We start from the raw sequence: 23,455 nt of genomic DNA on the forward strand, positions 1-23,455 counted from the left end.
CCTGTTCTCACTGGCCTCCCTTCTAATCTGTTATCTCTGCTGCCACAGCTGTTCAAGGCTGCTCAGAGGGAGAAGAAAGAGCACGGGCTGCACTTCTTCATCCTCGTTCCTCTCATCAACCCAATGTCAGAGACGCAAGCAAGGGAGAAAGGGCATTTTACAGCAGCTTCAGCAGTAAACCCAAATGATTCAGAAATTTTTTTCATTTCTCACTCTCACGGACAAGGACAAAAGCGACTTCAGGATATCCAAAATAACCAATGGCAATCAGTCCTAAATCCCAATTAAAATTTCAGAATACAAAATACACACCAATAGCATTTCATCATTTATTATGGACTTATTTGATGTGGTGTATGTACATGCTTTTTTTTTTTTTTTTTTTTTTAAACAGGCGAGGGGAATTTCCTGTACCATGTATTGCCACTTCTTAGATGATGCAGTGAACTACAGAACAAGTGAGGCTACATCCCTAGATTCACACTTGGGACATCACGCTCTTAAAGAAGAACAAAGGGAAGTAAACTACTGTATTTGTGAATCCAGGGAAACAGTGACAAGCCAGCAGTGCTAGTGTTCAGTTATAGAGAGCACAGGTACTGGCAAAAGGAAACTTCTCTATTCTGCTTTAGCATGATGAAGAGTAAGATGGGAAGAAAAAGTGATCTCGTTCTCCATCATGACAATCCTTAACAAATCACAGAATGCTTTGGGTTGGAAGGGACCCCTAGAGGTCATCTAGTCCAAATCCCCCTGCAGCGAGCAAGGACACCTTTAACCAGATCAGGTTGCTCAGAGCCCCATCCAACCTGGTCTTGAATGTTTCCAGGGATGGGGCCTCCACTACCTCTTTGGGCAACCTGCTCCAGTGTTTCACCACCCTCATGCCTAAATCTACCGTCCTTTAGTTTAGATAACATTGATATAAGCTATTTCAACTCAGTTTTGAACATATCCCACAATGTGTTGGTGATAAGCACATCACAAACTGTTTTTCAGTTAGAATACATTACAGCTTTAATAACACTTTCCCTTGTAAGACAGGGTTAAATAACAGCCAAACCAACAGGCTGAGGACATTTTAAACAGTCTTCAGCTACCTCCTCAAGCACATGATTAAGAAGTTTACTTTCTCACTGCTTATGCTCCTAAATGTTGAGGAACTGACATACACCACAAATTCAGCTGTACTTACTCCCCTGACTGGTCTCTTGTCAGCACACACCATGCACAGGCTGCATTCTCATACTGTGCTTCAACTCTGCTCTTCATGGGGCTGGCCCTGAAGCCTGGCCACACATCATACTGTATACTCCCCATATACGCACTCTTCAGACTATTTTGAAAGATGACACTGAATTTTCATGTGCTTCCACGCATCCACTGGTGATGCAAATGACTACATATGATTAAATCTTTTCAGTTTCCTTTAAAATATGTAGTTCAGTATATTGAAAAGGAAAAGGAAGAATCAGACATTCCAAGACTTAGTACATCAGAATTTAGTGGTCATGTGTCAAAAGCTAACCACAATATACCTTTTTTCATTAAGTCAGTCATGTGTGCCTATTAGGGTTGTTATGTGGATAGAGGTGGTAAACATTTTTTTCAAAGCTAGTAATGCACGTTCTGCCATAAATGCAGTGTGTGTGTGGGGGGACGGACACAAAAGCAAGATACACTTATTTTTTGTATTGGTTGTGTGAAGTAAAGCCCAAAAAAGGATTCCACATAGCCAAATCAGATTTTAAATACTTTTACCCCACTTAGATCAATCCTGCCATTCCAACTCATATGGAATTCTCTGCCTGTATTAATAACACATTCTGCCCTTCTATAAACTCTTCTGAAAAATGAAGACATTCAGTTTAAAGGACTGATAGCAACAGAGACTCAAAGTTTAATTGCCAATGTGTCAGAGAGTATAATAATTTAAAAAAAAACATGTAAAAGATTACAGAAATGGATGTGATTGGAAATAAAGGTTGTTCTTAGGACAACACTGCATCTAGTATGGACTAGTGTAATTAATTAGCCAACATCCCAAACAATTGATAATAAACTCATTCAGGAAGGACCTGAAGTCTGAAGAACTTTGGTGCTTTGCAGCGGTAACTAACAAGAAGGGCAGTGAGATCCCAGGAACAGATGCAGAAGTGGCACTTCCACTCACCTGGGTAGAAAAGTCTTTGGAATACCTAGTTATTTCCTTCCAGATTGCCTGACACATCATGCAGGAATCCTTAATCAGGAAGGAAAAAATAATTTTGATCATGTTAATCCCACTGTTTTTATGTTTAGATCAAAAGCTAGTTATAAATCAGCGTATGAAGTGAAAAAAGATCTTTTGGTTTACATCTCAGCAAATCCTAAGTAGCTCTAGTGACAACTACCTCTTAACAAGTGACCAGAGGACAAGAAAGGATCAAAGACTAAACAAGGAATCATCAAGGAGGCACTGATCTACCTTAAATGTACTCCTGCCCCCAAATCCCTCATCCTTAAAATGAACAACTGGATTAGAACAATGATATTAAAAAAACCCCAAAAAACTAAAGCCAGATAAGAAAGCAGTTTGAATTCCAGCGACCAAAGGTAAAAATAAAGGCTGTTCAGTATTTTGATCAAAGCCAAAGAGACTGATAAATTGGGAACAAAGTAGAAAAAGAACAGAATTTTAAAAAAAGAAAGAGTAAGAAAATATAAAGAAAAAACCTGAAGTTCCTAAAGCTTCAGGATAAATGTTAACTTTCTGAGACAAGAGATTTAAAAAACAAGGAATAATCTGGCCAAACAGCCAACTGAAGCAAATAACAATGCACTGCACCTAATGTCCTTCTTCATATGAGGTACAATTGTGCTTTGTGAAAAATTTACTTTAGAGCACAGCTTGAAATTAAAATAAGACATTTAAAAGCATAAAGGAAGGCAGCATGCTGGGCTTTCAACAATGATGAAAGAGCTGCTCTTAATAATTTTGGTCTCCTTGTTCACTAATCCTGAACCCTACAAAATTAGCTTACAGATTTCCATTTAAAAAAGAGAATACACTATTTAAATTTAAGGAAATATTTCTTTCTGCTATAACAAATAGAAGGGTTTTTTGTCTTCTGTATAGAAGCCTTTTCAAACAGCCACAGTGTTTAGACTGCCTGGGTGTACATAAATTTCTTAGTAAAAGTCAGGGTGACAATGTGAAAGTAGTTTTGCTACAGGTGACAAATCAAAGCTGCAGGAGCCGATCTGGTTGAAATCACAGATCCTGTAGCTGCAGTTTCAAGCAGCTATACAAATCCCAAGATCTTTGCTGACCTCCTGCACCTAAAAGATAACATGTTTGGTGTAACCAATGTATGTCTGTTCAATTAGTTTTTATGTAGATAATTCACAGTTCTTTTAGTCCTGAAGTTTTAAGGAATTAGCTGTTACAGCAGAATTTTAGATGGCCAAACAAAGGTGAGAAGGATCACTGACTCCAGTAATACTAAGTCCAGAACCAGAAATACTGGGAGAAATAGTACAGCCACACATCAGCTTGCTACCCACAAGTCAGTGCTGAGCGCAATGCCAAGTGAAAATGATTTCAGTATTTCCAGATCTAAACTGGTAGCTTGGTGGCACTTCATACCCTGGTGCAATACACCCTACATAGCATCTTCAATACCATGCAGAGCTCTGCAAGGTACTTCAATGCACAATGTCTTAGAAAGTAAAACTGAAACAGTTCATTTCTGTTTTCACTCTTTTATTCACAAGATTACTTGCTTTTGAATTCTATTTGTAGCAACTTCTCTTATCACAACGTCTACTCTTGAGGTCACCGATACCTTACTTTTCTGCTAGTTCATATTTTTCTTTTGATTAATATGTTAAATAAGAAGAGAATTTCACCTATTCATGTCAAGTTCCTCAATGTCTCTGTGAGACTGACCCCCCCCTAAGAATGAGTATATTTAGCTTCTGTGTACTAATCGGTACCTTTTCATTGACCACAGTAACATTTTGAGCAGAGCCCCAGAAAAGGTGGGGCAAGAGGGAATTCATTCAGTCTGTCTAAGCTTTATCAGCTCCTGTTGCCATTGTTGCCCTACAGCAGAGACTGCAGACCTGAGAAAACAGCTGGAAGAAACTGGGGGAAAGGTGGGAAATAAACGGGGGAACCTGTACTTAGTGAGTTTAGCAGTCCAGGCACGCAGTTTAAGCATATCGTGTAGGATGCACGAGGCACTCCAAAGGCTAACTGCAAGCTCAGTCACCAGGAACAGACTAGCCTCAGTTCCAGGGGTAGGATATGGCATTGGCATGCTATGCCAATGCAATATGCACTACCATTTCACCTGCAGGAAATGAAACATTTAAAGGATAACAAAGTTATCAGAATACATGAACTGAAGCAATACTGATCCATCCTTACTGAAGCTGTGATGCAGTAAACCTGTTCAAGTTCAGAAAAGGTGAAAATCTCTCCTAAAAACCTATCTACGTTATTTATCTCTGAGAAGAAAAACACTGCTATTTATAACCATACTGAGAAGTGGTTCCAGAAAAAGTTATCTGTTTGAAGGGAATAAATTAGTTTGTTCTGTGCACTCTTCTATGAATGTACTCACCTGCTTCCATCCCCATATGGTATAATGAATGGCATCACTTTTTCCACCAAGTGATAAAGGGAGACATGATAGTGCTATTATGGGTATTCAATAATAATAATGTCTAGCAATAAAATATTGATATACATTTCTTCCAGCATACTATTGCAGGTGCTTTTTATGGAGGAAATTACTAACCACTTCTAATAGCAGTCCCTCACTTATTTCAACATTTAAATCAAGAAAGAGGCCTCGCCTTTCAGTAGGCGAGCTAGGTGCACACTTGTAACTATTTCCTGTGAGTATTATGATTAATGAAAGAAAATTTAGAAAATGCATCTATGTTTTCTGTCAATATTTTAGTAAACATCACTTTTAGATGTTCTCACTGTGAAGTTAAACACATTTAATTTAAAAAAAAAAAAAATCTAAGTATTTAAACCTTGGAACCAAAAATACGTACTATTAGCACAGAATAAACACCTCATCAACCCAGGTGGGAAGATTACTTTTTTGGGGTTTTAAGAACTTCTATGAGCTAGATCAACATTTAGTGCTAATTTTTCTGTTATGCAATGTATTGATGTGTAAGAGTGTAAATAGTCTTTCATCCAAAGCATCACAAAACAATTGCCATTTAACACTTGTAGGTAATAATATTGCAGCTTGCAGCAGAATTAAACAAAAATCACAACAATAGCCAGAACTCAAAACCTGAAGCGAGCCTGCTGGAAGTTTAACTCTTGACAAAAAAAAAAAAAAAAAATCCTCAAGATAATCTTTTTAAATAAGTGGCTAAATTTTTTTTAACCTATTGAACTTCTGAGTTCTCCAGTTTAAAAAACTAGGAGTTGGAATTCTGTTTGCTTATCTGTATAAATAGCTTTCACCAACAAAGTCATGTGCACAAAATAACAAAAACAAATGTGTTCAAAGAACAGAATATACTACAAGGAAAGACACTCTAGTACAACCTTAAAGTGCAATCTCTCCTATTAGTTTTGAAAGCAAGAATTCAACGGGTATTTCAGGTGGCTGGTATCAGTATTAGACAGAACCTCCATCAAAGGATACCCATAACAGCTTTTCCTCATGAGGCACACTGAATAAGAGTTCCCAAATTCCATACTAAGCAGCAACACAGCTAAGAACTGCCAGAAGCATAACAAGTTTCCTAAGTACCATCTACTTGCTAGCATGTCAAAAGTTACAGTCATTTCTGGTATTTCCTTCATAAGCCAGCTACTTCATCATTACATTCTTTTGGAGTGAAGCGGGGGGGGACATATTTCAAGATCCATCCTCACAACTGCCAAACAATGTGCATTCTAAGACCACTGTCAACACAGCACGCTACAAAGTCAACTTTTGGAAAACACAGAAGACTTCAGAGACTTTGAAGCATTTTGAACACCACAACTGAAATCTGAAAGTTGTATTTAGTAATAACTTTAGCACACAGCCAATAGGTTGTTTTAGCACCTTAAATAAAAATTAGCCATTTAAGCAAAAACAGTGTTCCTGGAAGTAGAATCCCAATTTTGTCCTACCAAATCAAACAGTAATGGGGAAGATTGGGAATTTAAGTCAGAATGCTCAAATTCACGAAGGTAAAGCTGTTTTAACAATAATACTAAATAAATGAATAAATTAAAAAAAAAAAATAAAAAAATCAGCCTCTCACTTCACATTTTCTCCTGATTAGCACAGCTATACATACCACTATTTGACATTTGAAAAAGATTGTTCTTCTCAAACTTCTTGAAAACGCTTCCTTTTATTTCAACGAACTGCAATTTTTAAAAACAGTTAGTTAGTTTTTATTGATAAAAAACCTGTCATAAACAAGACAAATAATATAGAAATAGACATATGATACACGAAGATGAAGGACGCTAAGAAGTTAGGGTAGCTGTATGATAAAGCTATATACTTACATTATTGGACATCATGATGGTAAGCAATGATTTATTGTGGGAGTTGAAGGCCACATTAAGGGTTGTTGCTTGAACCATTATAAGAATAGCATGCAGGACTAGACACCAGGGTTAAGGAAGCATATGTGGAAATAATTTTTCTGCACAACAGGACTGAACAGCACCAAACCTCAAATTTCATATATGGTTTCCAAAGTTGACTAAACCAGTTTCTATCTCCTTGTCAAGTAGATTTACAGCAAGATGGTATTTAAACCTCTGTAATGTACCCACAATGCTTTGCAGCATGTAATAATTATATTAATTTTTCTCGTTCTAAAAGAGCTTAATGACATTAGTCAGGAGAGACAGCAATACAACAAGAAGGAAAAAAAATCTGAGATAAAGAAAGATTCAGAATTAGCCTAAACATTTCAGAGAAAACAGGGGAAAGTACAATAATTCTAAATTTATGACCACATCTATCAGACTGCGTTATCTCTTTACAGATAATTTTCATCAGTTCACTGTAAGGTTACTTCACACTAAACTAATTTGCATCCTGAATATGCATGAGTTTATCCCTTCATTTCAAGAAAACGTTTTCAAGCTAGGTGTTTGTAACATTCCACTAAGTAACAAAATCCCACTGTCTTCAAGACCCTGTGACCCAAAATACTCAAATACAAATCAGAAATCAAAGCTCCCATGAACTACCCAATTATTGTTTTTCATTTTACTACACAACAAAGCTGTCTACTACTGCAGTGGTATACCATTATGAAGGTGGTGTTTTGTTTTTTTTTTTTAAAGCAGGTTAAAAGGTCTTTTTCATTCACTTTAAAAATCTGTAGTACTGGCAATCTTACTTTGAAAGTTAAGGAACACTGATTTAAGAATACTATCATTTTTTCAAATACATGAAAATAATGCAGAGAAATTACTGTGTAATTCAATTTAGAAAATTTTGCAATTTATTGAAGAAAAAGGATACAGACATACAGCACGGCCATGAAGAAGTGAGGAATCACACCTATGTGAGCTCTTTTTCTTTCCTTAGGTTCTGTAGCTGTCCAATAAAGAGCATCCAAAATATCTTGTCCAAATGAAGAAAACAGACGATCAGCCACCTAAACAAGAAGAACTTTTCACTGCCTTAAAGCAATATTTTTCTGACCTTGAATATGCCACCAAAAGCACAGCTCAACCTAAAAAAAGCTTCACATATTTATCACTTTCCATCTCTTGTTCATTCCCCTTTCCACTCTGGGTTTCACAGTGATACTGTTCCTTTCGTATACTCAGCAGCTTACTTTTCCTCTCAAATTTACTATCCCCTTTTCAACAGTATTTACAATATATAGCCATGCAGTGTTATCTTAGATGCTTCCTTGGAAGACATCCAAGTACAGTTCAAACTTCAGCCTTTGACAAAGCAATATGTATGTTGCATCAAACTGTCCTAAATGGTTTTTTCCCATCCCTCTGGGCTTAATAGGGGAAAAAAGTAATGAAAAGTGAATTTCAAATGTGTGATAGGGAACAACATCAGCTTACAGGTACAAGAAGGACTGAAATGAGATTTGGCTGTACCGTTTCCTTACATCTCAGAGTAAAGTAATACTGAATACAAATCTCTGCATAAAGCAGAATTCAAAATCAAAAGTACTGTAACACAATAGCAAGTGATCAAGAGGGACTAGAAATTCTGTCAAAAAGGGAAAATTAGTTTGATAAAACTACAAACATCTGAAGTGTAACCCAAAGAATAAATGTACAAGTAGGATAAAAAAACCTAGCAGTAATTACAAAGATAGGAAAAATATGGATGGTTTGTAATTCAATACCACAGCAAGAAAGGTCACAAGGAATTCCACCAGTTCTCAACAATTCATCATTGGCAAGCATGTAAAACTGAAGATCATTACAAGCAAAGACTTTTTTTCTGCCTGTACACTATAGTTCGGCAATTTTAAAACAAAGTTGCACAGGACAACAAAAAAGCAATTCCAAAATTAAATTTGGTATCCCAAGGCACATGTCTGGCCAAAACGAAAAAAATCATTGATTACTAACTCAACCAAACAGAAATAGTTAAATATGAAAAACTGATTATCTCTACTTAATAAAGACAACTGCTATTTCCTCTTAACTGTCTTTCTGTAAGACAACCATTTTGGACATATTAAAATAACATGTAGCAATACAGAACTAGGTGCACAATGTACCTGCAAATATTGAACCACATTTATTAACTAGAAACAATTATTGGAACAACATAAGTAAACCTAGATTTGGGATCATTTTCTGACTTTGTTAATTAAGAGTTCTAAACGTAAAGATACTGAAGGGAGAGAAGTCATATACTTCAACTTATTCAAGCCAACATTTATTGAAGTTTCCTAAAATACAAAGCCTGAATTAAAACAAATTTGTACTGGATGTCTCAAGTATGTACAAGATGCTACTCTAAGCATCACCTACGAAATAAATGAACCAAACCATGAGCTGATGAATTATCATAAATGTGAAATTCAAAAACCCATCAGTTTGAGAGATATTTACATTGGTATTGTTTTCGGCTTTTAAATGTTGTAAATTAAGGTGGTCTGCATAATTTGGTTCCTGCTCATTGTGATGACCCATTGAGTAATTACACCTGGTGTAATAACACCAACTACAGAATACTTAGAGTTTGGTAAGTTTTTGTTCACAATATTGTGAGGGTTTTAATAGAGAAAATAGTGGCTTTGCTTTCCTTTTTATTTAAGTAGTCCTTGTTTCTTAGCTAACAGGATAGAAAATATTAAAACCCACCACACAATATTGTTGCTTGCTTTTCCAAATATGACTTACCTAAACCCTACATGCCGGCTCCAGGCTCCAGCAGAATTCCATGGTGAGTGCTGTCACCAGCGTAACGCACACTGTGGCTTCACAAGGAGCAGGAGCCGGTGGGTCTGAATCTAAAAAAGAAAAGTGTCATTTAAGCCAAATGTGCTGAATGCTCCCCTCAGGCTGTCTATCTGGAGCATTCAGCACCTAATTTGAAGATTTTGCATTCCTCATATCAGTCCAGGACAATATTCCCTGGACTTGTCAACAGCCGAAAACATTAGGACATTGTAAACATCTCTGTTGCTCAGTGATTTAACTAAATTAAAAAGATCTTCCCAATTTGAAAATTTGTGAAAATGTAGTTTATTACTTAAAAAAAAGTGTATTTAACAGTTCCTTAATAAGCATTGCTTGCACTAGTAGCAAAGACAAAATTCGCTGAAGTAGTCCAAGCAAGCCAATATTCAAACTGTTGAAAGCTGACTATCAATCAAGTCTTTCAGTGGGATTCCCTAACATTTTCTGCCAATACTGTGGCTGCGACCTACCATGGTAAAAAAGCCCCTTAAAAAATATGTCCTCTGCTTGGCATGCTGGGTTTCATGAGACACCATGGAAATTAAACACCGTGTCCAACTTCAAAGCCTAATGTAATTTTTCTAATAACTGTAAGTGGCAACAGACTTCCCCCTTTCCTAAAAAACCCCCAGAAACTCAGGCAGCACTTCTTAGTTGAGACACACACTTCTGCTTCTGCCAAAGGTAGCAAAGAAACTCAACTCTTCATTCAAAATGGAATAGTACATGGCTTCCAATTCACAGCAAACACTGCAGTCTCTCTTTAAATTACGTGGTAAGCACATAGTGCTATACTTTCTCAGCTTTAAGAGAAGTGACTTGAAGTAGTTTTGAGATAAAGTGAAATTACTATTTTGAGAACACAGGTTTATTTAGTAAGTGATAGCTTCTCACAGATTATGGAACTATATACAGATGAGTATTTCCTAAAACAACTAAAATCCACATAGTAATCCAGTGCCAATTTAATATTTGTACACGTTTTTCAGCAAATCTAAAATCAAAGGAAACAAAAACTATGAATAAACAACTGAGGTGGCCTGTATATTTATTTCACTTAGGATAATGAAGTGTGTTCCTTATGCAGTATTTTAATATTTCATGAAGAAAGAACAAATGTCTTTAGACAAAATATTCAGATTTTTCACAAAGTATAGCCCTGTTTTTTTCAAAAGTACAACAGATGTTAAAACAAGGATTAATATGCTATTCTGGGATCCCAGAATCCTCGTAGAGTAACTCTTGTGTACAAAGCTCTGATTGAGTCCTTTTAAGAGGTTGTATTCTTTATATGCCCTGTATTTGCAGGATGGAGATAAGATTGTAGCTATGAAAACATTATTTACTTTGTGAATCATTGATCATAGAAGTGCAATTAAATATCTCATGCTTTACATTAATAAAAAAAGGGAAATATTTTTTTTCCCTAGACTTTCTCTTTATCTTACCTCCCAAACCAGAATTTTTTTTTTCTTGTTTCACTATATTCATTCAACATATTGCTTATGTACTCAGGCTTTTGTCTGCTAGCCAGGACTGAGACAGGTTAAGCAATAACATGTCCTTGCATACAATGAAAGCAATACTTCCATAATGAAGAATTAAAAACCAAATTCCATGTCTTCTACCATCTTCCTTCTCTGCTCTTTCTGAGGATCTTATCACTATTTCAAATTGATAGTTTCTACATTTGTCAATGAGTTCAAAACCTCATTCATTCCACTTCTTGTATTTCAGTTTAACACATTTCTTTTTCCATTACCAGTTCTCAATTTTCATTCAACTACATTGATTAACAAGCTCCAGGAACTAGGCAATATGAAATAGTATCTACAAACTTATTTTTCACAAACTTGTCTGTTTCACTGCATCTAGGCTCCTTATCACAGGTGTACGCACATTTGTGAGAATAAAAGATGTGCCATATTCTAAGTACAAATACGGTAACATAACAATATTTTAGATAGTCTAAAAAAAGCATGCTGGATATTCTGATGCCAACATTCTTACCTCAAGCATGTTATAGATGATGTAGAGCTTTATGACAGACTGTCCCCTTATCAGATGATACATCATAGAGTAGTCAACATAGTGCATCATGAAGTAGCAGATGACCAATATAACTCCTTTGAGAATGTCACATACCTGAGCAGGTTGTAGCAAACGTCTATCACTGAAATACAAAGGGCAAAAAGTTACACTAAATGTCATATACCCACAAAATACAAATGTTACCACGTCAATAGGGATTTACAGAAGCTACATTAAAATATACCCTTGATTAACAGTTTATTACTGCCCCTTACCCTGCCCCTCACTCCAACACGTAAGACAGATCACACTCCTGAACAGGATCACATTCTCCTCTCTGCCACAACCATTTAGTTAAAATACTGTGTTTGTTGGGCAGGAGCTCCCACTTGTTAAGAACCTTCCGCATGCATGCCCTTTGGTTTTTAATTTACTTTCCCTCTTCCAGCCAATTCTACTTATCGTTTTGACTTCCTCAGTTACAGAAATTGTATTTGCTATAACCCAAAGAAAAAGAAATGAAGCAGTCATCTTCAATTTCAGTATAATGAATCAGATGCTGAGGAATAGGTTCTAAATGCAATTCAGTATCTTCCATATTTCAGCCCTAAGCTCTGCAGCAGTAAATGCAAACAATTTGACATCAGGGCTTGAGGTTGATGTTGAACCAATGCAGCAGCTTTCCATCTACAGTCCCACAAGTAACCAAGACTAAATGAATCATTAAACAATTTCATCCTATAAACTGAAACTGCAGGAAGAAAATAGCTTTACCTCAATTGCCACAATAGCAGCCATAAGCATAATGAAATTGGAAGGCAGTATTTACTTGTCTATTTACTTAGTTTGGTATTAATAGGATGCAAAGCATTTTAAAAGCCTTCAAATTAAATCAAAATGTTATTTGAGAATATCAAAAAATAGAGAAATAATTTCTGTTACATGTATTTATTTTTAATATACACTGAAAGGCTTTTGCAGAAGTTAACATTTCAGAAAAGTCTGAATCAATTGGAAGAATGCAAGTTACGAATTTTCATTTTCTGTATTCTTAAATCACTAGGTTATCCAGAGACTAGGCAATGCTCCCATAAACTGGTAACACATTTAGAAAAAAAAATAGAGTAAGTTGATAAAAATCCATGCTGTTTTTAAAAAACTTCCTAACAGTTACTTATGACCTCTGGGAGTCGAGACCCTGCAGACAAGTCAAGAATCCCAGCTACCCGACTCATTCTATTTAAATACAACATCAGAGCTAGAGTGTTATATTTCGGGTTTCTTTGTTGTCTTCCATTCAAAAGGAGAAAGCCATGAAGACAGCATTCACGCATTATAACACTCATGGAACCACATAGTGTTGTTCCACACTGGGCAAATAGGTCATGCTCCTTCTAGGAGTATGAGCAAGAAAGTTTCCAGAACTCTCAGATTTACAGTATTACACTTTGAACAGAGCGCAACTGCTCCTTTTATTATATACTTTTTACTGCACAATCTGTATTAAAATTAACTATATTCTGAATCACAGAATCACAGAATCGTAAGGGTTGGAAGGGACCTCAGGAGATCATCTAGTCCAACCCCCCTGCTAAAGCAGGCTCACCTAGAGCATGCTACACAGGACTTCATCCAGGCGGGCTTTGAATATCTCCAGAGTAGGAGACTCCACAACCTCCCTGGGCAGCCTGTTCCAGTGCTCTGCCACCCTCAGAGTGAAGAAGTTCTTCCTCATATTCAACTGAAACCTCTCGTGTCCTGTCGCTGGACACCACTTATAATAGAATAGAATAATAGAATTCAACCTGGTCCAGCACACCAGAACTGCTCAGAGTGGCTTTCTCACCCTAAGGGACATTTTCTTGCTCTCAGTGGTCATCCCGTAACACTAACAATGTCACATTTTATTTCAGACTAAGTTCTTGACAAAAAGCCTCGGTGAATTTTCTTCCTTTTTTTCTTCCCTGAAATGAGTTTTAACTGAAAACACCAATTAAAAAACTTAAAGAAAACTGAAAATGTGTCCATTTTCTAGCACATTCAGTATGTGCCTACTGCTTAAAGAATTTATGACTACGCCCTTGCATGACAAAAAACAATGCATCCTCTCCAACCTGCAAAATTGTATTTTGAAAGTTTGTTGCCCTATTTAACTACGTCTGACCTAAATGATTATACTTATTTAAATATATTAGCATATATTGAAGCATTTATAGGATTTAAGCAAGCCCGTGATTATGATTACCACTCATACACTGAGTAACACAGCATCCAACCTACTTCTATTTTGGAAATGTACTCAGAGTCATTTCAGTACAAGTCCCCCAGCCAACACACATACTCCGCAATACAGATTGGGATAAAGTGATAAAGATATTATTATTCCACAATAGTAATGCCAGGTCTTATAATTTGAAAAAGAGAATCAGAATTTGTTACTCAGAAAATTAGCATCTTCATCCTTCCAGCCAACACCTACCTTATCATTAGAGAAGTAGTGAGTACCTGGTAGAGAAAACCTGACTAGCAAAAGAGACACCCACTTGAAAAGTCTATGTTTTAAAAGTTTGGCAAGGTACTAATTTTTACAGCAGAATGGTCTCTTGTTGAAATACACTAGTAAGTAGAACCTGTTTGTGAAGTTTCTGAAGCAGTCCAGAAAGAGTCTCACAGGAAAACGCTCTGACATCCACGTATCAATACAGACTGAAAATTATCACATTAAAGGTTTTCTGGCTTACAAATCAAAGATGTTCAACGACCAATACAGTCACAAGTTACAGTTATTCTGTACTGTTAACTGTTCTGTTCATGTTGATTTTCATCAGTATGACTACAGCCACTTGAGTAAAACAAACTCAGGAGAAGCCAATGTAAAAGCAGATAGCAACCATCACAGGGGAATATAAAATCTAAGAACAGATTACACACAGCTAAGAGCACAACTGCTCTTCTAAAGGTGGTCTCAACTCTGAAAACTAACTTAGGAGAACAATGTCATATGAAAGTGCATCCAAACTTGCACACAGCATCCTATACACTAGGAAGGTATTTCGAGAATGTGCTGTGTACAGAACAAGCTCAGTACCACTACGATTCAATTCCAAGGCTGCCCAAAAGGCTCAGATCAACTACACTTGATTGTTGCTGTGCCTTACAGGAATTAAGCTTTTGTAGAATAGAGTACATGCAAATAATGTTTTTAGAGAATTTTATCTCTCAAAATTGACTTGGATTTAGTTTCTCAGCAGTGTGTGTATCTAGAAAAAAGCCTGCAGTAAACACTCCATTCATTCTTTTTCTGACACTTCAACTAAAAATACGCTCTAATAACGTTCTACTCAAAGCTGTGCAGTAACTTCTTACCCACATGAGAAGCAGAACCAACAGTAATGCTGTGACAACATCTTCAAAACACATCTTTAAAAGAAGTTGCAAAAATATCCTCAGAGTTTACTCAGTTTGATGACAGAAGAGCTGTCAGCATCTCTAACCCTTAGTCAATACAAGAGATTACTGCAAAGGCTGAGTACAGAAAACTGCTTTCTAGAAACTGAAAAGAGTAAGAAGATCCTGGCATTTAAAATATATTCCCGTGTTCTTTCATTGCACACTAAGAAAGACCCCTTAATGTTGACTAGGCAAGTGATCTACAGTCTACAGCTAACATGTTTCTGATTGACAGAGATTAACCGTGACTACCGCATAAATCCACAAAAGCACTTTTATTGCAGCAGAATTCTCTTCCGCTCTAGCTAATAACATTTACAAAAGGATTTTGAGGTGTGGCTCTGAATATAATGTGGGATAGGGATAGTTATTTCCTACAAGAAAATCAAGTAAATGGATTAAGTCTAATGATTTGTCAGCTTTTGGCAAATACACTGACCTAACTGCAAAGCCTGCAGTTATGAAATGGTGTGGTCAGCGTTCAGTGAGAACTGAACATTGCATTTTTAGTACATGATCAGGCTCACATTGATTCAATCTGTATCTGTCACAAATCATTCCTATCCTTCACATTAAACTGTTGAACACATATCAACACACACAGGCTGATATGATTTTATGCCTGTCATTAAAAGTCTTAGCCCGCCCATTACACACATTACATTTTTTGCATTCATTTTTCTCAACGTATGTTTCCAATTATTGTCTCCAGTAACTGTGCAGTGCCAACACTGGAAAGTTCTTGAGCACTAAGGAATCAGACCTTGTGATTAATATCACATATAAATTCATTATACTGTATTTCATAGAATCATAGAATCATAGAATGTTTTGGGTTGGAAGGGACCCCTAGAGGTCATCTAGTCCAACCCTCCCGCAGGAGCAGGGACACCGCGAACTAGATCAGGCTGCTCAGAGCCCCGTCCAACCTGGCCTATTTATCCACAAGTACTACAGAATCTCAAAAAAAACAAAGAAAAAAAGCCAGCATTGGCCAAGCTATGACAACTATACAAAGGTTAAGAAACAAACAAGAAATATATAGCATATTGCTGGACAATACTTTCAGTATCTCATTTGAAAGTAGGGAGCCAAGAGGTTAAGAACTAGACAATACTGAGCTACTGTGCAACTCTAGAAACCACCGAACAGAGATATCACAGACTCAGAGAATGGCAGGGGTTGGAAGGGACCTCAGGAGATCATCCAGTCCAACTCCCCTGCTAAAGCAGGTTCACCCAGAGCAGGTTGCACAGGACATTGTCCAGGTGTGTTTTGAGTATCTCCAAAGAAGGAGACTTCACAACCCCCCTGGGCAGCCTGTTCCAGTGCTCTGTCACCCTCCAAGTAAAGAAGTTCTTCCTCACATTCAACTGAAACCTCTTATGCTTGTTTGTGCCCATTGCCCCTTGTCCTGTCGCTGGACACCACTGAGAAGAGTCTGGCTCCATCCTCGTGACATCCACCCTTAAGATGTTTGTTTCTAAGTGTTAACATAATCCGCTCTCAGTCTTTTCTTCTTCAGGCTAAACAAGCCCAGCTCCCTCAGTCTTTCCTCCAAGGGGCGATGCTCCAGTCCCCTCATCATCTTTGTAGCCCTCCTCTGGACTCTCTCTAGGAGTTCCTCATCTTTCTTGAACTGGGGAGCCCAGAACTGGACACAGTACTCCAGGTGGGGTCTCACCAGGGCAAAGTAGAGGGGGCTTGGCTCATTTCAAAAAACTTTGTATTTTTACAGTTGTGCATGAAGTGTGACAGAATACTGAGGGAAAGATTTCACATGAAAATGAGTCATGGGTGTTTTTTCTCATGAGTGAGAAAAGAACAATAAATAAAGAGCATAACAACTATCTTATTTTATATTTAATCATTCCAGTTACAAACCAGAAAGCAGTAGACTCTTTCTACAGAAATTAGTTTGTCTTTTTCGTCAAAGTTATCCCAGGCATATAGTGATGCTGCAGAAGTGAATTAAATATTAACACCTTCCTGGCTTCAATGAACTTTGCTTTTAGAAGATAGTACCATGAGAGCCTTTGTCCAAGATGTAGTTGCTCTAATATCCTACTGGATTCCAGAAATAATGTTATGTGAACTGTTTCACAATTTGGCTGATGACACAGCTGAATACAATTTAAATTACAACTTTCACATCTCATAAACCAGTAAATACATGGATTCAGGGCATTTCAAGTGTCCTTCAAATGCACCTTATTAAGAGACACTATTTCTGTCTTTTCACCTAATTATTTTCTGCCATTATTCCATTATTACTTCTAACATTTTTGCTGTAAGTCACGCTCTCCAAGATACTCTACAGAATTTTACAAGTGGTTTCATTATGCTAAGCCTTGAATTCCCACGTTTAGCTGTATAGGCTAGACTACCAAGGAATCAAATTTTTAAATTAAACTTCTTCAAACAAAGTACCTTAATAGTAAAGAGAAAGGCTTATCCATTCTTTCTATTATCCACTATGTAAGATACTGTATTGCTTTACTATTAGAGCTGTTTAAACATGGTATGATACTTCGATCTGCATGAACTCAAGAGCGAAAATCCAAGCATTCCTCTACAGATAAACGCTCACACTGTAACACTAACTAGCAAATTAAGACAACAAAAAGACCCCCACACAGGTACTTCAATATTCTACAGCATGTGCTTAACAAGATGTTGAAACTCCTCAGCCTTTGGGCACATGTACCATTACATCTGCTAACTGACAGAAAATCTCCACTGAAACAAAACCTTCTGTCTCCAAATAATATAATTATACAAATGTATGCTTAAGGGGATATACAAGCTTATTATTCATTTTAATATAAGCAAGTGATGTGCAAGCCTTACTACTATTCCTCCCTATTCCATCACAGCATGCTTCTGTTTCAGCTCAGTCAATTAACAGAAGGAGAAGCATGCCAAGCTCGATGCTTCTCACACAGTGTTTGAGGCAGCTGAAACTACAGCAAAATTTATACAGTGTGCTGAGTGACATCAACCAAGAGCTAGGAATTCAGAAAACCAGTCTGTTACAGAAAAAATTACTTTCCAGTTTATGGTTTGTTCACCTTAAGACACATTCATGAAGTGTGAATCCAAGTCTTTCCTTTGTTTAGAAAACCACTGGATCTGTATGTGTCCTCCCCCCTTAGAAAGCTAAAACCAAGTAACTTCCCTTATAAACAGTCAGGAAGAATTACTTTGCTATTCTATAAAACTAAATTCAAATATTGTCAAAATCAGAATACTACCAAATATTCTGGCTACCCACAAATTTGTTCTATACATTTTAGGAACAACAAAAAACTCTATTTTTTGCATGATTACTTGTGACATTTGTAGGAAAATCCACTCTTAAGTGTTAGGAAAATTAAGAGTCGAACTTATTTCAAGATAACATCAAACAGCTACCCAGTGAAGAAAAATTTGATATGAAAAACAGTGGTCATCATAATCAACCTCCTTAGACCAGTGAAAGTTTAAGGAACTAGTTACCTGGCTGTCATTTTCAAGGTATGTCTATTTGATACCATATTCAAAAGGCCATGATCCACATTTCGTGAAGTAATAAAGAGTTCTGTCTCCATCTACTGGTTGAAAAACAGTAGGTTCAATCATTCACAGGGGCCATGACCATAAAAAAAGGTCATACTATCAATAATTACAACATTATAATGTTTGTGACTGTTTCAACTGAACAGCATGTTGGATTTCACGGTATTTTTCTTTTACATTATTAAAGAAGCAAAACAGCTCAAGGCTTTCAGTGTATTGGCATCTATCCCACCAACCCCTTTTTTGTTCCAACAGCTGTACAATTAAATTTATTTAGCATTAAGTAAAGCATTATTAAAAATAATTAACAGTTTACTGTATATTTGGCTTTAATATGTTACAAATCACAAGTAGCTAATGCAGAAGTTTGCTTAAGTGACTGACTTCCAAAAAAACCCAAGAGCGGGTGTTAAGTGCTTTAATAAGCCTTACTGAATTTAAAGCCGTTAAACCATTTGCAACATAAAATGCAGCCCAGGACAAACAGGAATTTGTTCTTACTGTATAAAGAAAAGTCTAAAAATCTCACTACAGCCATCTATGGTATGCTTTTCAGCAACCGTCAATGCAAAATGAATAATCTTTTCACTATATTGTATACAAAGTAATCTGTAAACAAGTCTGAGTACTTAATTACTTCAGATGCATAAGCACCCTGTGTGTATTATTTTAAACTTAAGTCTGCACAGACTGTAATATGCTATCAAACGACTTCTTTACTTGTGTCTTTCAGGCTTTCTGGTGTTCCTCAAATCTTCACTAGTCTGATTAGATAAGGTTTTCCAGTCAGCATGTAGAGTTGTTTGGTTTTTGCTTGTTGGGTTTGGTTTCTTTAAACCAATAGGAATTCAATGCATTTTTCTTGTTTAATTTTACAGTTTAAAGATGTCCAACAGGATGACTGAAATTTTAATTGGTCCTTTAGTAGTCTCATCCAAATAATTCAAATTACTCTAAACAATTACTCCTTCATAGTTAGCACAGACAAGATTTCCAATACTGATGCTGCAGATACAGTAATGCAAAGATATGAATATACTATCATTGCAACAACTAATATTTTAACCTTAATAATGAATTTAACCATTGGCATACATTTATAAACTCTTAAGACAACAGTATTATATCTATAAATGTTATTGTACTTTACACTATTAAAAACCCTTTTCATTTATACAGGCTTATTGTTTGGCTAATAGTGCACTGAAGAAGCATTTTAGTACTGAAGTTACAAGTTTGAGCAAGTATTTTACAGCAAACCTTTTCTAACTGTATTATTTATTCGATATTAACACTGAAAGAAGTTAGACAACCACTGATGTTTATATTAATTAATAATGTATTTCAGTTATTGAAATGGTGTTCTAGTTAAAGCTTTGTTTAGATCTCTTTTCTTTCTCCAATTTCACATCACAGATACTTGTATGAAAACTAAACTGTGGCATTTTGTTTTACATGTAGATATTTCATTTTGATTGAAGTCTTAATCCTTCAATGTATCCTTCATTAATGAACTGTGGTATCATAAGTTTCTAATCTTATATGAAGCATTAACAAGAATAATCAGATTAACCTATAAGGCGATATTTTCCAGTTAGCATACTAAGCAAATGGGTCAGGGAAAACAAAATCCAAGCAAGTTTGTCTGAAGGGCATACTTACCCATATAGCTACACCCTAAGAATTTTCAAAATGCACAAAGTGAACTCTTGGAAACATTTTCCTACAATCATGCTCAAGTTTGGAATTAAGTTTGGCTTCACGAAGAAAAGCTACTTTGATCAAATCTAACAACCAGTTTGAGACTTTTTAAAAAAAAGAGATACAGCTTACTGTATGCAGGACTTCACTGTTGTAAAATTGTGAGATTTTATCAGCACAGACTAAGTGCTGATAAAAATTTGTCCCAAATTAAGACTTCTAAGATACGGAGAGCTGAGTTTGCCAAGATTAGATGGCACTTCATTTTTCAAACAATAAAAAGCCTCTACATGCACACAACACAGCACGAGACCATGCTAAGAATGAAACAAAACCAACCTTGCTGTTAGGCCCCGATGAGAGCTGTCTCAAAATAAATAAAAAATAAATGAGGTTTCAAATAAGTGACAACTAGAATTAGATTTCATTGAACTTTTACTTTTTCAGTAACAGAATCAACTATAACTGAAGTCAGTAAATGAACATATGCTAAAGTGCTGTATTTCATTATGCAGAGAATCAGCTTCAAGTCTAACACTAAGATACCTGGCCATGAACCTTCAGAACTCCCCCAAATTTACGTTAAACATTACAAAAACTGCTTGAAGTACACACAAAAATCTAGCTATGAACCTGACTGAAGCGTTACTTAGAATAAAGGCAAAAAAGCTTAAGGCACTATAAACTAAGTACAGCAGGGGCTATAGTTTTTCCAAGATACCCTATTTTAAATCGGGCTGCACTGGTCCACAGGCACTCTATGTAAAAAAAGTATTAAATCTACTAAGATCACAACCTATTTCCACAATAATGTGAAGTTACGTAAATACACCTACCATAAATAGCACTGAATCAATTTCATGTGTTGGTTACTAACACTAAGTCTTGGTCTCTCCTTTAAAGTATGTTGGTTAATTTAGCTATACTATTCATTTGTAATCAGTTTTTTTACTGATCACATGTAGATGTGTGAATTTGGCTGACAGCATAGAAGGAAAAAGAAAATCAGGATTTACTCACCAAGGAGGAATCCCTGTGACACCACATTCCATCCTATAAAGGAAGTGAAAGTGCTCTTCCCTTCGGTCTGATTTACAAGAAAGAAAGAAAGAAAAGGTTGTAATGTTGCTACACTATGCACTGTTATGGAAGGAGAAAGGAGTGCTTGATCTGAGAGTTTACTACAGAAAATACTGAATGTACCTGCCTTTCTTTGGTTGGTAGAAAGCCAGACGTTTTGGTGGACAGGCGCATGACTTTCTCAATGAACTTGACCAGCCAATAGGAAGTTTACATATTTGACAGCTACAGTCCTTAGCAAAAAAAACTGGGCTTGGGAATAAGTGTGCAACAGAGGTGCAAATTTATTTAATAACCTGATAATATCAATAAAGAAAGAATGTCCATAATAAGAATGCCAGCATATTTTTTTGTTTTCATTTGTTTGTTTTTTCTTTCCCAAGATGCTTTCTTTCTACAATTTCTTTAAATAATTCTGTTCTATTTATTTCCTAGCATAAATTTATGAATTCACAGGAGGGCAATGGGAGTTTTTACTACACATAATACAACTGAAATTAACGATGTTATTGCTGCCAGGACCTAAATTCACTTATTTCAAGAGCAGAGTAAAAGAAAAACACAGAACACATTTATAACCTATATCTATTTCCACATGGAGGAAATGTAAAGATCTTGTCAATCAATCTTTACATATAAGAAAATTCATAATCTAGTTCTATATTTTCTTGAGAAAGCAAGAATTTGGGGCTGGGGGGGAGGGTGGAAGTCTCACTTTCCCTAACGAGTCCTTACTTCCTTTGTGGACAAGATGTAAAATGCCTTTAAGCATAATTAAACTGGGAGTCCCAGAGTTTCACTAATATACAATTTTAGCTTTTGTAGCATGGTGTTTTTTGAATAATCTAGAAGAGCTTTTCCACATTCCCCCAAAAGCTTTCACAGATTTTCAAGAAGAACGAAAAATTAGCTCCTTAGAAGTGTTTCAAACCAAGCAGAGATATTAATATGCCCAGAATCTCTGGGTCTGAGGTATTAAAAAAAAAAAAAAAAAAAAAAAAAAAAAGTGTCTGAATTGTAAAAGGAGACTGTACCTTTCAACAACAGGCAGTTAGTTTCAGGAATCTGTCATCAAGGACTGTAATTCTGTAGAGAACTCTACCAGGTCTACTTCTCCCTCTACCTTAGATTTGTTATTCCAGCAACGTATGTGCTTTTATGTTGTCAAAGAATATTTTAATAAAATTAGATTAGTTTGTAAGATTCAAGGAGAACAATTTAGAAAACTTCCATGCTTGGAACAAAATAGAGCAGAGCTGATTTTTTTTTTTTTTTGTAATTTCAGAAGATGTAATTTAATTTTGTGAAGTGTTTGTTAATTTTTTTAAGAGCACCCTACTATTAACAGAGCATATCAGTAATGAAGCTGCATCTGCCAGCACCACCACAATCTGATGATTCAGCCTCTGCCAGTTTGACCATAGCAATTTAACGAGCAGTTTAGTTAACTTAATGACAGAATCTTGGATTCTTCTGACTGAAGTTTTCAAAGTTCTAGTGTCTCTCTGAAATAGCTATGTTAACACCAGTATAGCTCTGACAAATATACAGAACTAAATTTACTCAAAAGGAAAGATCGAGTGATGAGGAATGACGACTTAGCAGTCAAACTGAAGCACACTGTCTAGGCAGAAAAAGGAAACAAATTTCTTTAAGATACATTACTCCGCGTTTCCTTTCAGAGCTCTGCAAAATGGAATATTAAAACATGTGGAAGAGGTGATAAAGCGCTCCTCCTACATTTAAGCACTGCACACAATACTATAGACAGGAATTAGCCCATATTACATAGGATGTGCTTTTACTGTTTTAAAGAAATAACGGGTAACAATCTTTTTCTACACTGAAAAGAGCAGAAAGAGTATGAGGAAATAAATGGACTAAAGAGTAAGCTGGGAGGGAGACAGAACACTCACTGCTCAATCACTTCACTGAGATGTTGAGAAAAAAGTCAAGATGAAGGGAGGAGCACTTTTATTTACTACACAGAATGGAATATGATGTGGCAGGTTCAAATAGCAACTAGTCATGTCTCTCAACACTTATTTGACATTTGTGAGGAAGAACAAGTGAAAGATAAACAGCCACCTGCTTTGTAAGTACCTTTTGTAATTACAGATGTTTTACCTATTGAACTCTCTTTTGTTATAAACATAAAAACGTATTTCCTGAGCTAGAAGAAAAACCCAAATCTCTTTTACCATAACAAATCAA

The 23,455-nt window shown here is 36.2% G+C and overlaps 1 protein-coding gene across 12 annotated transcripts in view; it reads right to left on the reverse strand.

Moving 5' to 3' along the window:
- TAPT1 (transmembrane anterior posterior transformation 1) overlaps nucleotides 1-23,455 on the reverse strand; it is a 49,229-nt gene that overhangs the window by 16,515 nt on the left and 9,259 nt on the right. For 2 of the 12 annotated variants that reach the window (XM_035903468.1, XM_035903465.1), the window contains 6 exons: nucleotides 20,501-20,524; nucleotides 18,401-18,492; nucleotides 11,432-11,594; nucleotides 7,500-7,635; nucleotides 6,527-6,624; nucleotides 6,310-6,379 (listed from right to left, as the gene is read on the reverse strand). In XM_035903468.1, the coding sequence (XP_035759361.1) occupies nucleotides 6,310-6,379; nucleotides 6,527-6,624; nucleotides 7,500-7,635; nucleotides 11,432-11,594; nucleotides 18,401-18,492; nucleotides 20,501-20,524 (583 nt within the window). Of the gene's footprint in view, nucleotides 1-6,309; nucleotides 6,380-6,526; nucleotides 6,625-7,499; nucleotides 7,636-11,431; nucleotides 11,595-18,400; nucleotides 18,496-20,500; nucleotides 20,525-21,181; nucleotides 21,249-23,455 lie in introns of all 12 variants that reach the window. The other 10 variants (XM_035903466.1, XM_009648027.2, XM_035903467.1 and 7 more) reach the window with 8 other exon arrangements.

The sequence above is a fragment of the Egretta garzetta genome, unplaced genomic scaffold, assembly GCF_000687185.1.
Source record: "Egretta garzetta isolate BGI_Z169 unplaced genomic scaffold, ASM68718v1 scaffold151, whole genome shotgun sequence".
Taxonomy (NCBI): Eukaryota; Metazoa; Chordata; class Aves; order Pelecaniformes; family Ardeidae; genus Egretta; species Egretta garzetta.